The 15,514-nt window shown below is 39.2% G+C and overlaps 1 protein-coding gene across 1 annotated transcript in view; it reads left to right on the plus strand.

Moving 5' to 3' along the window:
- Positions 1 to 15,514, plus strand: part of SH3RF2 (SH3 domain containing ring finger 2) — a 116,198-nt gene that overhangs the window by 49,833 nt on the left and 50,851 nt on the right. The window contains exons 2-3 of the mRNA XM_063087810.1: positions 11,110 to 11,379; positions 14,264 to 14,359. Of these exons, the coding sequence (XP_062943880.1) occupies positions 11,110 to 11,379; positions 14,264 to 14,359 (366 nt within the window). The remainder of the gene's footprint in view (positions 1 to 11,109; positions 11,380 to 14,263; positions 14,360 to 15,514) is intronic.

Genomic DNA, 15,514 nt, shown 5'->3' on the forward strand with positions numbered 1-15,514 from the left:
TGGTCCTTTTTAAAGGATGGCCTAGAAAAATACTATATTTATCTGTGGCTAGCATGCCTAGATACTCTCCAATCTCAGGAAAATAACTAGTTGGGTATGTTGGAGTTGTTTGTCAGGACTAGCACTGACAAAATATCAAAGTTTGGGTTGGGTTTAAGTGGCACGGTGTGATTTAATATTCAGCTATTTATTTACTCATTCATTCATTTGTTTAACAAATAAATGGGTGCTTACTAGGTGCTGCTAGAATGTAAGTCCCATAAAGGCAGAGATTGCATCTGTCTTCTTTATTGCAGGCACTAAGTACATTTTTGTTGAATGAGAGTGGATGGCATCACTTTGCAAAGTATAGGGGGTATAAAGATGAATAAGTCATAGAGCCTGATGCCACAGAGTTCACAGACTGGTATGCAGACAGACAGGTAAACCAGCAATTACAAAACTGCGTGATGAGTGCTATGATAGGGAAAGTATAGGACACGGTGGCACACAAAAAAGGGAGACCCAACCCAGCCTTGGGGGAGGAGACAGAAAAGAATTCTGAAGACAAAGAGGTAGAGAACATAGATGACAATACCAAAAATATTGGCACCTATCTGGATATGACTCTATGGAAGAAGAAACTGTCTGCATATTCTGCAATATCTCATGTTCCTAAGGAAGACTATTGGCTCTATCTCAGAGTAAAAAATGATTGCAAATAACTGCTTGAATACTTCTATAGCTTAATCATCAGTGATGTTTTCCATTTCTTGGGGATTTTCAGAGGGCTTCCCAAAATTCAGCCTTTCTACTGAAGGAAATGACCCTATGCCCAGTAGGAAAGATGACATGTGGGCTTCGGCATCTCTCAGATGTACAGCCACTCACTCCTCCCATGAAGGCAACTCTATAGGCAGGCAGGGTACATCCTCTCCAAGGTCGTGTATGTCCCATTGGTATAAATGGGAGGAGTGCTCTGAATTTCAATTTGAAAGAGGCGGACAAATTGAAGATTTCAGAAGGTCCTGGTGGTAAAAATCTTGGCTTGAAGGACTCATGAACTGAGAGGGAAGAATTTTAACTTCCCAGGGCTTGGTGTCTCCAAGGGGCGTGCCAGGCTTTTTCCTTTGGTAACACCAAATTAACGTGCAAATAAGTGTAAATATGCACATGCCCACACACATGCATGAGCACACACACGCAGGGGTTAAAGGATGGAGACTAACTAAGAAGCAAACTATTTGAAATCAAGAGGAAACTTTTTGACAATGGAGAACAAGGCAGCCACTTTAGCTCTCCTTCTCAAAGTCATTTTCCCCAAGGGCCTGGAAGTATTCAGGCTGTGGCACCTTTACCCCACTGGCAATTCTAAGGAGGACCCTATATACAAAAGTAGAGAGAAGGGGACAGTGAACCACCTTCTACCCATGACTCAACTTTCAGCAATTATCAAAACATCTTGCCAGTTTGGTTTCATCTCATCCAGCACCTTTATTTCTGAAGCATTTTAAAGATACTCCTGGAGCTTTAACCATTCACCTTAAAAAGTTCTGTTATCTTTCGAGTTGGAAAGAATGGTAAAAATCACCTTCTTCACTTTGCAGTTGAGAAAACAGAGAGGTTCAATGCCTCACCCGAGGACACAGCGTGTAAGTTGTGGGTCACATGTAGGGCCACCTTCAGCCCCCAGACCAGATGGCCCCATTATCAGAAATGTCCCACAGTCTTCCTAGGTCATGAAATCACTAGTCATTCCTCCTTCAGTTCCAGAAACCTCACATGGAGGGGAAGGAGAGAAACAATTCAGAGGCGAAAGCCAAAGCACAGCAACTAGAGGTTTGGGGGGTTTTGTTTGTTTGTTTTTTCTAATCCAGGGGAGAGGTGGTTGTGGGAGGGTCATTTGATTGATTTTTCCACACTCTGCATGGTGGATTTGGCTCAGTTTCTCAAACCATGTGGAAAAAGATTCACCCATCAAGGACCACAGCGGTTGGAAAAGCTCACTTTGGAAGCAGGGATAATGGAAGAGAACAGAACCACCTCCCAGGCCGAATGAGATCGTGCTTCTCTTGTCCTTCAGGCTCTCATGCACCCCCACCCTTCTCCATGGGTGCCCTGTGCCCTCCTGGGGGAAGAGACAGTGACAGAAATGCTTTGGTTCCCTAGGGAGTTCAGTGCTATCCCTTTATACATCTCTGGGACTTGGCACCCAGCCCATTTCAAAGCAATCCCAAGCTATTTTTTTTGAGAGCCAGCTTATGTTTGGAGCCAGAGATATGGCTATGAGCATGTCTGGGATGACCTCCTGTGATGGAGAAATGAGATCTCCCCAAAGCAATCTCAGAGAAATGTTTGGAGAGAAAAAAGGAAGGATGCTAATGGTGGCCCTGAAAAGGCACTGCCAATTAGGACCAGCTCTTTCTCTGCCCGCATGGTGTAATCTCCTGCTTTCTTTGCCTTTTTCTTCCTAGAGGATCTCTAGAACTCAGGAAGGAGGCAGAAGGAACCAGGGGGAAAAGGCTGGCATATCCTGGGTGTTTGATTAATATTTGCTTGAAGAAGGCAGGGAGAGATGAAGAAGGAAAGGAAGCCTGTGAATCTCAGTGCTCTGCTGAGGACTGGAAGACAAGAGACCTCAGACAAAAGACAAGGGGAGAAGAATAAAGAGAGAGACACATGACAAAAGTCACAGAACGGAATAGAATTTTATATAGAGATATAGATCCAATAATAAGAATCTTCCTTACATTAATTTCCTTCCCATCTCTCAGTATCTTTCATCTCCATAACATTTACTCCAACTTGCAACTATGTATTTATAAATTTGGTCTTTGTTTCCCCAGCTAGATTATAAGCTCCATGATGGGTTTTGTACATACCTGGCATAGTTGGCACTTAAAATATATTTGTCGAATGAAAAAAATGAATGAATGACAAGTAGGGCTGGGGAAGTCAAGCTAGAAGGTGTAAGAGCAGGCTCATTTAGGCAAAATATCTAAACATCCTTATTTATTAAGCATTTATTTGCCAGGCATTCTACTAAGTACTCTCCATGGCTTATTTATCTCATGAATCCTGTCAACTAACCCATGAGGAAGTGTGTTCAGGGTTCTCAAGATTCAGTGATTCACTGCAAGGGCTCACAGAACTCAGCAAAGCTGTTATACTCACAGTTGTGGTTTATATATGCCAACAAATATAAAAACGTGAAGGAAATGGATAAATTTCTGGACAAATACAAACTACCAAGGCTGAACCAAGAGGAAATAGAAACCTGAACAGAACAATAATGAGAAATGAAATTGAAGTAGTAATCAACATTCTCCCAACAAAGAAAAGCCCAGGACCAGACAGTTTCATGGCTGAATTCTATCAAACCTTCAAAGAAGAATGAATACCAATCTTTCTCAAACTATTCCAAAAAATTGAAACAGAGGCCATTCTCCCAAACTCATTCTATGAGGCCAGTATAACTCTGATATCAAAATGAGACAAAGGTACAACAAAAAAAGAAAATTACAGGCCAATATCCTTGATGAAAATACACACAAAAATACTCATCAAAATATTAGCAAACAGAATGCAACAGCACATCAAAAGATCATACATCATGATCAAGCAGGATTCATCCCAGGGATGCAAGGATGATTCAACATAAGCAAATCAATAAATGTGATACATCACATTAACAAAATTAAGGACAAAATTCACATGATCATCTCAATAGATGTAGAAAAAGCATTTGACAAAATTCAACATCTATTGATGGTAAAAACTCTCAACAAATTAGGTATAGAAGGAAAGTATCTCAACACATTAACAGCCGTATATGACAAACCCACCAAAAATATCATCCCAAATGGGGAAAAACTGAAGGCTTTTCTTTTAAGAACAGGAACAAGACAAGAATGCCCTCTATTACCACCTCTATTTAGCATAGTATTGGAAGTACTTGCCAGAGCAATCAGGCAAGAGAAAGAAATAAAGAGTATCCAAACTGGAAAGATGAAGTCAAAAGAATACAGATTAAAATCAGCAAATGGAAAAAGTCACACAAAGGGCATTATATGAAAGGCAGAGTTCAGGAAAGATAAGACATGATTCCAGTAGTCCTCTCCCAGTGGAGTCATGCAGACAGCACTGACTTCTCCCAGCAGCAATGCATGACAACACACATGAAGTATTGCCAACCAGGAAAGCTCACCTGAGACGTGGTGCCCAGGGATTTATTGGGGCTTCCCATGTGGCTTCCCTTAGTGTCTAGCCTCTCCAGAGGTCTACTGCTTGGCCCAAAATCCCCACCGTAAATCACAGTGTTATCTTAGACTATGCAATGTGACCCAAAGCCCCCGGGTAGACAAAGTCTCTCTGATTAGGCAGGATATTCTTTTTCTTTTCTTTTTTTTTTTTGGTGGCTGGTCATTATGGGGATCCAAACCAATGACCTTGGTGTTAGAAGTCTGCGCTCTAGCCAGCTGAGGTACCAGCCAGCCCACGATTTTCTAAAATGTTAGAGGTTACCTCCCAGATCAAGAGCCAAACCTTTTGTTGGAATGTGCAGGGTCTGGGTATTCCAGACTTGCTCAGTTTACTGCACATGGAAGTATTAGTATTTACCCCAATTTGTGGATGATCCAAACCAAGTATCAGGGATGATAAATGATGTGACCAAAGTTACAAAAGCCAGAATGCCAACCAACATTCTACTTGACTCTAATGTATATGTTCTTAGCTATTGCACCCTAGTACCACCCCTGAACAGGTAACACTCTCTACAAAAAAAAAAAAAAAAACAAAACCTGGTCTCAAATATGAATGCTCAGATTCAGGAATTTCCACTTGGGAAGATCAGAGTACCATGAGCTTTCTGGTGGTCTCAAGCGCCAGGCAGTGAACGATCTGGGATTTGCCAAGGCCAGCTAGAGCTGATCCTCCTTTTGAGTGAGCATTTAAGGGGATCTCCCTCCTCACCAGAGGAGAAACATACACAAGGGCCAACCAGTAATATACACTGCCCCCAACTAATCCGCTCCAAAAGGATTACCAGCATGAGTGAGGGAGGCAGGGAGGCAGGATGGCTCAGTTGGTCAAGCAGCAACTAGGACATTAGGATGAAGGACAATTTGTGACCCCTTGCCTCGCCTGTAGAGTGAAATCACAAGGGAAGTCACATTTACCTTACCCAGCATTCCCAATGCATGTTCTGCTAATTCTGCAACATGTTCCAGATGCAAAGACACTAATCACATTAACAAAGTAAAGCTTCTGAGAAGCCAGTCAGCAAAGAAAACTAGGTGACTTTGTTTAACTCAGTGTTTCTTGTGCTAGAATATGGAACCCTTTTTGTCTGTGTATATAACAGCAAATTATCAAACTTGGAAGCAATTCAGAAAATATGACCAAACAATCCTTTTTTTTCCAAGTTCATGCCAATATCTTCTTTCAAATAATTAATATCAGCCATATTTATTAACCTTGCATGCATCCTTTTCCTCCTGGATGATTCTTGATTAATTACCAATTCATTCATTCATTCATTCATCAAACATTTATTAAACACCTACTGTATTAGTCCGTTTGTGTTGCTATAACAGAACATCTGAGACTGGGTAATTTATAAGAACAGAGGTTTATTTGGCTTACGATTCTGGGACAGCTGCATCTGGCATGGGCCTCAGGCTGCTTCTAATCATGGCAGAAAGTGGCAGGCAGCCAGCAAGTACAAGCAGATCACATGGCAAGAGGAAGCAAGAGAAGAGAAAGAGGGGAGGTGCCAAAGTCTTCTAAACAACCAGCTCTCATGGGAACTAATAGAGCAAGAACTCACTCATTAATCCCCCCACCTAAGGAGAGCATTAATCCATTCATGAGGGATCTGCCCCCATGACTCAATCAGCTTCCAACACTGCCGCATTGGAGATCAAATTTCTACATGAGTTTTGGTGGGGACAACACATCCAAACTCTATCACCTTCTTTTGTCCAGGGTTCAAAAATAGAGATACAGAGGTGTTTCAGACACAAATTCTGAATTCTTCAGGAGCAGACAATTGATAGCCTGTGAATGATAACTTGAGGCAAATGCCACGTTGGTTTTTTTCCTTGGCTTCATTCTCCAGTTATGGGCAATCTCATGGCCAGCTCAGGTAGGTAAGTAGTTAGCTCAGTTGATTTTGCTTCCATCTGATGCCAGGAATAGAAAGAAACAGGCCAACCCCTTTCTAAGCCAATGGAAAGTGTCACCAGTGTGTGGGGAAGAACTCATTAAACAGTAGCAGGTCAGAATCTCACCCCAGCTCTGCTTTTTCCCTCGTATGTGTCATTGTGGTGATTCTGCTCCACTTGGGCTCCTTTTTTTTAACCCTGTTTTCAAAATAGACCCCCTTTCATTTTTTTAAATTGGAAATAAGCTCAAGGCTCATAGCAGCTGCATCTCCTACTGTTTCTGAATTCTTTTATTTGAATATTTCGTTTTTATAAGATTTTGTTATTTCTGTGTTTTGATCATGTATTGGTCAGGACTTGCTCAGTTTCAAGTGTCAGAAAAAAACTCCATGTGGTTTAAGTAATAAACAATAAATTGGAGGTATGATCTCATTTAACTGATTAGCCTTCAGGTACAGCTGGATCTAGGAGTTCAAACTTTATTGTTAAGGCTCTAGCTATCTAGTTACCTATCTATCTTGCTGTATCTCTAGCTCTACTGCCTTCTGCCTTGCTGTATCTCTAGCTCTACTGCCTTTCTTTCAGAAAGATGTGTCTACTGGTAATCACCAATATTATAGTCCAATATTGTGCAATATATTACACTGGTAGTCCATGGCCTACAGTCTGAAGGCTTGTGATTCAAGAGTAAAATATACTCTTTCTCAGCATCTATATTTCAAACCTCAGGGAAGGTACTAATTGGCTCTGATTAAGGCACATGCCTGCCATGTACCAATCACTATGCTGGGGGGATTTGGGTACTCTAGCTGGCTAGCCTGGGCCACATACCCCTGTGTGTGCAGTGTGACCAGAGTGTATGGCATGCCCATCAGAAGACAAAGGGAGAACAGGTGGTTCCTCTGAGAGGGGGATACTTGGTGAAGCAATAATATAATTTTACTACTGCTATCTCTGCATGCCCTTGTTTCTGGGTTCTATGCATTATCCCTCCATCAAAATCATGATCTTTGTGGCTCCCAGACACTACTGAGGAGACAAATGAGTAGACAAATTACAGGAGCATTGAAGTCTTAAGCTTTTCAAATCTCAGAAAAGGAAAGCTTTTTAGGCATACACAAGCTTCCATTTGGATTATCTGGCTTTCTGGAAAGCACCAGGAAAAAAGTGTTTGGTAATGACTTGACCATGAGACTTCCACACCTACTTAATCTCCATGCCCCTTACCCCTGCACCTGCAGAGAGGGAAAATAATTATGGGTGATGAAATCTGTTACCAACAATACAATGGTGGTAGCTGATGTGGAACTTGGAATCATTTTTCCTGGAGTGAACAGTTGGGGACCGGATAGAATCAACCAGCTGAGTCTCTTCAGGTGCTTAACTTTTATGTGAGGGCTCCAGAGTTCAATAATTCATGCTAATACAGCCAGCAGCAAGCAAATTGCATTCACATTCTATTCACGTTTTGATTACAAAACAGAGCTCCAAATGAGTTTTATGATGGAAAACATACTAGGTGACTTGAGCTGGATGGAAGACAATGGGAGTGGTAGAAACACCCGGGCTTTGAGGTCAAATGAACAGAAATCAATCTTGAGTCTGCCGTACATTGGCTGCATGACCTTGTCTGGTGATCATCTCAGAACTTCTGTTTCCTTATCAGTAAGTTAGGTTAATACCAGCTATTTCATATTATTTTCAGATCGTATAAATTAGATTATACAAGGAGAGTGCAGTAGAGCAATAATGTAAAAAAATTCTGTGGCCTGGCAGACCCCCAATAAGTGTTCCTTTCCTGCCCTCCTTCCCTCTCCCCCTCCCTTTCTCCCTTCCTTCCCCCCTCCACCCTTCTTTGCACCAGGGAAGGCAATGTTTTCTATAAGTATTAATGTAGAACTGAGAATACCAGCGGAGGGGTTATCCAAACTGAAGAGAAAGAAAATGAAGAGGGTCTTCATGGTAAAAATGGAATTTATAATTCACTTCCACAATATTTACCTGTGTTGAGGGGAGATGGAGAAAAAATGAAGAGGCTTGGGCAATTAATAGTACTAGCTCAAGTTTTCAAAGTTTAGGCATCTTCAAAGGAAGTTAAGCATTTTGTGCAATTTTAAAGTTTACTATACTCTCTCGGTAATCATTAAAATAGGTAAGCCACTTACACTGAAAATATCTTCCAGAAAGGAAAGGAAGAAAGCAGGTTAGCAATTTACAAAGCCTACATCAAAACTCCATTGCCCCCATTTGAGTTAGAATAAGATATAGCTTAGATCAGTAGCCTCATGCTTGGATGGAGGGGGAGCTTGATAAAAATGCAGCTGCTTGAATCCCACTCCAAGAAATTCTGATCAAGTAGGTCAGAGATGGGGTCGAGGGATTTGTATTTTTAACTTCTCCCAGGATTCTGTTATAGGTAAACCACAGACTTCATTCTGAGAAACATTGGCTTAGTTGTTATGAGCTTGGGCTTGGGGATAGACCTGAGTTCAAATCCTAAATCCAGTGCATTCTAGCATTGTAAATTTAGGCAAGTACTAACTTCTCTGATCCCCAGTTTTCTAATCTGAAAATTGGAATTAGAAATAATACGCATTTCAAAGGTTGTTTTGAGAATTAAATGAAATACATTGTAGAGTGCTTAGCACAGTATCTAGCATATAGGAACAAGCACTCAAAAAATATTAGCTATTGATATTATCATTATTAGGCAAAGCAGAGGGGCTTGGATTCTTTTTTTCTTTATCTTTTCATTCTTTCTTTCTTTCCTTTTCTCTTCTTTTCTTTTCATAAATCTGAAAGAAAAATGCATTAAGCAAGATGGAAGTGTATTTAGCTTTTAGACAAACTGGCAGTGAAGCAGTCCAGGATGGGCATGGCAGTTCTGCAGCCCAGGCTCCTTCCTTCCCTACTGAGGTGTGGCCCCAACCTCATTGTTCAAGATGGCAGCAAAAGTTCTTGGAACCATGTCTGCTTTCCACATAGCAGGATGGAGGAAAGAAAAAAGAAAATCAGTCACTTTCTAAAGATTGCTTACACCTCATTGGCCAGAACTTAGCTGCCAGGCAGGCTGGAAAATGTGACCAGTATTCCAGACAGTCATGGACCCAGGAAAATGTGGTCTGTATTGCAATGGAAAATAGAGCAGAAGGAATATGGAAGGATAACTATTGCTCCCTGACGTACCCAACCCTAGGAGTCTAGCAGATTTGAGTCATTCCCCAGAAATCCTCTACTCTCATCCTGCTTCTATCTGCTTATTTCTCAGGTAAGGATCATCTTGCCCCCCCCCCAAAAAAAAGATAGTTGCATGGTTTGCTTATTGTATTCAGCTTGGCTTATTTTCTTCCTTAATTTTTCCCATATCTTTTACTCCTCACAGAGAGTAAGCAATACAATTGTTTTATTATAGAAAAGTTAGAAAACACAGGTAAGCACATAAGAAAAAAACTTTTTTTAATATTAAAAATCTTACCACTTAGAAATAACCACTCTTAAAGTACAGGTGTACAGCCATCTAGCATTTCCCCAGGTAAAAATATACATACATATTTATAATGAAAACCTAGTCTCCATCAGGATTTTTAACCTTTTCTATTACACTTAGTATGAGTAATATTCGATGTTATTAATTATAGATCAACATCATCAATTTTAATGACTTCAGAGTTTTCCATTGTATGAGTGTATTTTAACTTATTCAATTTCCTGTTTATATTCACAACACTGTGTTAAACCCCCTAATACACACATCTCTGCTCACTTGCTCACTTGCCCACCAGTTTCCCAAGGATGAGCTGTGTTCCTGTGGTTTTCTAACCCGCGGCAGAAAGGCACAGCTCCACTCTCCCATCAGCAAAGTAATGTTAGTCCTTGTCTCTACCCCTAAGCTGCTTGGAATCTCGAAGAGGTGAATTCATGCCTCCCCATACCCCATTATGAATAGCAAGGCTGCCGCGGTGAAAGGGGACTAATTCGCCTCACTGCTCAGAAAAGCACAAAATAAAATAGAATCCCAGGTGACTGAAGGCCTTTCTATTACACCTAAATTGTTACATCTTCCAGTTTGCCAAGCTGATTTCAAACAAGATCAGAGTGAGGCCATTTCTGTGTGGAAAAACCAGTTTCAATTAGAAAAAAAAAAATGCATTTGACTGAAATGATTATTTAGACAGAAAACTGGTTTGACATTGTTTCTGGAGCTGATTTTTTTAAAACTGATGATTGATTTCTGACTTTTTTTTTAGTCTCAATTAAGCTTCCTAATGATCCAAACTGTCATGAGGTTTACACTTTCTAGAAAAAGCTCAAGACAGACATGTCACCTCACTCTCATTTAGCACTTTCTATTTTCAGGTGGTTTCCATGTCAATTTTCTTCCCCTTGACACTGATATCGTTAGCCTTCCATTATAAAGGGTGATGATAAGGCATGCCATTTATTGAGCACATACTATGTGTTAGGCAAGATGCTAAATGCATTAGGAGTTTTATTTATTCCTTATAACCTTCATGAGTAGGCATTCTATTAATATCCCCATTTTATAAATGAATAGTGTTTAAGGAAGATTAAATAACTTGACCATGGCTGCACATGGGAAAAGAGGTGGAACTAGACTCACTCAAGTTCACTTAGTTGTGGAGTCAAGTTCAAGACCCTGTTCCCGGCATATGATTAAGAACAAGGGCTCTAGAAACAGGTAGCCTGATTTTAGATGCCATCCCTGCCATTCCCCAGCTGGGTCACCATACACAAGATACTAAACCACTCTGTGCCTCAGTCACCCTTTCTTATAAATGGGAATAATGAGTGTCTATCTTAGAGGCCTACCTAGATTAAATGAGATGATCCACACACACAGTTAGCACATAGAATGTGCTCAGTAATTAGTTATTAACATTATACCTTTTGTCCCTCCAGCCTCTAAGCTAAGCACATATTTTATTGGTCTGTGCCACTGCAGGTACCTCGAGCAAAGGCCTTATGCAACTACAGAGGGCAAAATCCTGGTGACCTGAGATTTAATAAGGGAGATGTCATTCTCCTCCGGAGACAGCTCGATGAGAATTGGTACCAGGGGGAGATTAATGGAGCCACTGGGATCTTCCCAGTCAGCTCCGTGGAAGTCATCAAGAAGCTGCCCCAGCCACCCCCACTCTGCAGGGCCCTCTACAACTTTGACCTACGAGACAAGGATAAGAGTGAGAATCAGGATTGCCTGACCTTCCTCAAGGTGAGATTTTGGGTGGTCACCAAAGTCACTGGGCACCACGCAGAGACTGTGACAGAACCCAGAGTTGTTTGATATTTGCTGATTTTTAAAAATTATGTATATTTTATACATAAATCTATATATGTATAAGTATATTATGTGTGTGTGCATAATTCAAACTACATGGAAGTAAAATACCTAGAGAAATCTACTAATAAGAGCTTGATAGAAATCCTTAAGCCTTTTATATTGCAATTACAAAAATTAGTATTCACACATTCATTCATTCATTCTACAGTTACTTTTGAGCACTTCCTGTTTGTAGGCACTGGGGGTAGAACATGAACATATCACAGTCCCTGCCTTCCTGGCAGAGTAATGGGAAAAACAATAGATAGAAAATTACAGTTTCGTAACATGCTATGCAAAACTACATCTCCTCCCTCCTTTCTTTCTTTCCTTTTTTTTTTGATGTGCGTGTGTGCGTGTGTGTGCGTGTGTGTGCGTGTGTGTGTGTGTGTGTGTGTGGCTACTACAGGGGCTCCTACCTCTTCATTATGCATCTGTAAGGGTATTCTTGTTGACTAAGTTATGGTCACCTAATTCTACTCATTTACAGCATTCTATTTTATAGTAAACATAGCATTCAAAACACTCCAAACACACAATAACATATTCATACCTTTATACATGAATAACTTCTTACAAGATATATTTTCCAAGCAGGCTAATTACCCTAAGATTTTTTGCCTTTTTTTTTTTCCCATTGGATGATTCTTCACCATTTGCAAGTTACAACATTACCTGAAGTCTAGACTACCTTAGCTCTCTGTGTTCAGTACCTGTTATTCCTTAAACATTCAGATTCTTTCATAAAAACCAAAGTTGGGGATTCTTTGCTATTTATGATAAGTACATCAAATGTAAATACAAGGGCGGCACTGCTACATTAGCTCAGGAAAGGTCTTTTGTCTTGTAAAACATTTTTATTTCACCACTATCAAAAATGAGATTTCCTTTAGATTCCCTCAAACTAGATAACCTCTCTGTCTTCCATATTTTGAAATAATGATTTGTATTATTGTCTTGGCACCTCAGAGTGAAACTACTGAGGAAGGTCATTCTATAGCCCGAACTATGAAATTTATACATAGACTACAGTTAGAGGGAGGTCAGTTCAATTCCACAAACATTTATTATTTACTTGTGCCAGGCATTAGACACTGAGCTCTGGGGACACAGCTGGAAGAAGACATAAGCAGACATTATCTGCTTCTCTGATCCCTCTCTGGGAATTTGCAGACTCCACATGCTCACCATTTCTAGAGCCCACCATGTGCCAACCTGGCCACTAGGGATAAACAGATAAGTCATTGTCTCTAACAAAGCCATTTGCATAGAGGAAGAAACAGACACATAAATGGAAATTATCATGAAGGAGCCAAAAGAGAGGATTTGATCCATTCTGGAGGACTGTGAAATCTCTAGGTCTTCCTAAACTCAATATGTTCACTAGGAAATCTCATGGTCTTCCTAAACTCAGTATGTTCAAATTACACTCAAGATCTTCCCTCCCAAAGCTGCTCTTTTCCTAGTGCTTTCTCTCTGAGTAAATTGTACAATTTATTTACACATTCATGTACTAATTCATGTGTGCATGTATTCAAGAAATAGTTATTGGATGACTACTAAAGGGGACCTGCTGTGTTAGGTGCTGGAAACAACAGAGATGATCAAAACAGACACAAGCTACACGCGTGGAGTTTATGGTCTGATAGGATGGACAGGCATTAAAGAAATAATAACCTATAAATGTGTAATTGCAAATGTGTAACAAAAAGCTAAGAAAAGATACAATGCAGTAATGAATTTAGATTTGGAATTAGTCTAAATTACTGAGGAGCATGGAACAGAGGTCAGAGAGATCAGAAGGTCTTTAGTGAATAAATAGCACGTATTTAGATTGACGAACACGTATGGATATGGAAAGGTGTTCCTGATAAGGTAGTAAGTAAAAAGTCAATGTGTCCTGTATGACTTCATTTGTATGAAATACAAGAATAGGCAAAATGAGCGTATAGTGCTAGAAGTCAGAATAGTGGTTACCTCTTGCCAGGTGGTAGGGAAAGACACAAAAGAGCCCCTGGGTGCTGGAAATGTTCTATATCTCGATCTGGATGGGGGGTTCATGGATATATTCAAATGTAAAAATTTTTCAAGCTTTATTTATGCACTTTATTGAATATATGTGTGTATGTTTTTTAAAAGTTTTTAAAAAGTCAGTATGTTTATATGTCTGTATGTTTTTTTGATAGATAAGAATCTTGGGGGGAAAAATACGTTAACCAGCTGTTAATAGTGGTTGTACCTATATTGTGGTAGAATTTTTTCCTTGTTTTGCTTATCTCTATTTTTCAAATATTTCTACAAATTCACATATAATCTTGTATAATAAGAAAAACTTGGGTAGAAAGCTGCTTTATGTTTGATATATTAAAAATCAAATAGGTTCTGAAAAGTCTTCAAAATGAGAATGAAATTCATTCTTCCTTTTGCTAAGTTAAAGGTGTGTCTTCCTATGGCTTCCATCTTAATTTCTCTATCTGAATAATTTAAATGAAAAGCTGGATTCTGCTAGTATTTGAAAATTAGAAACACTTCCAAGTTTTCCTACTGGATTCCATTGATCCTCCAAATTATTTCTACTCCCTTTGTGGTCTTGGTGACCCAAATATTGCCTTTTACAGAGAAAATTCATTTTAGGAGGAAGATTTCTTAAATAAATCACACAAGAGCTATCTTTCTTGCATCTTATGCTATCTGGGGCTCCAAACTGATCTCCACTGAGAGCTTTTACCACCTGAAAACTGAGAGTGAATGCTGACCATGAGACTTTCTCTTTCAGGATGACATCATCACTGTGCTCAGCCGGGTGGATGAGAACTGGGCAGAAGGCAAGTTAGGAGATAAAGTAGGCATCTTCCCTGTCTTGTTTGTAGAGGTACGTGAGTGTCAAGTCTACATCTGACTCAAGCTTACTCAAAAATATGCATGTGCCCCAGTGATGCCTGAGAGCAATTCCTGTTTGATATGAGGCTTATTTCAGAACTAACTAAAGTCTCTAAAAAAAAGATACCAGACAATAATTCCCAATTCTGGCAAGAGTGTGGGGAAATAGGCCTTTTCCATTTGCTTATGGGAGTGTAAATTAGTGAAATTTCTCATATCCAAACTCAAATAAACTCATATCAAAAAATTTTAAATGTGCATCTCTTTCAAGCCAGTGATTCTACATCTAAGAGTTTATTGTAAGGAAATATTTAAATAAGTATGTAAAGATATATATATACAAAATGTGCAAAAATGTTCACCATAGCATTGTGTATAATGGTGAAAAATGAGATAACCTATACATCTAACAATAAATATTTAGTTTAAAAAAATTACAGTCATGAAAAAATATGTATCCATTAAAAATAATGTTGAAGAATAATATTTAATATCATGGGGTATTTGATATTATGGAAATATTTAGGATTTATTGTTAAGTTAAAAAATAAGTTTAATGGGTATAGAAATTCAGATTTTCAGATGAAAAAGTTCTGGGGATCTGTTTCATATCAATGTGAATATACTTAGTGCTACTGAACTACACACTTAAAAATGGTTAAGATGGTAAATTTTATGTTATGTGGTTTTTAACACAATAAAAAATAAGTTGAACTATATGAAACTAGCTTTATAAATATATATATGTATCTATAAATGGATAAATGTCTAAAAGGATATGTACCAAAATATTAACAGTAGTGATCACTAGATAGTGAGATTCTAGATGATTTTCATTTTCTTCTGCCAGCTTGTATTTTCCAAATCTTCTGAAATGAGCATATATTTATTACTTCTCGGTTTTTTGTAAGGAACCTACTTTAAAAAAAAAAAAAAAAAGATAGCCCATCTCTTTCTCCATTATAGTAAAATAACCTGTAGTCCCTAACCTCACTATCAATGAGCCTCACCCCAGCTTAGAGCAAGTCATTACAAATTTCAAAGACAGGTTTCATTGTTTAACTGCATTTTTGGGTGCTTACCATGCATAAAACATTAAAAATGAATAGTGGAGAGCCATAAAAGATGTAAAAGGAGTGCTCTCTGC

Source organism: Cynocephalus volans, chromosome 2 (assembly GCF_027409185.1).
Source record: "Cynocephalus volans isolate mCynVol1 chromosome 2, mCynVol1.pri, whole genome shotgun sequence".
Lineage (NCBI taxonomy): Eukaryota > Metazoa > Chordata > Mammalia > Dermoptera > Cynocephalidae > Cynocephalus > Cynocephalus volans.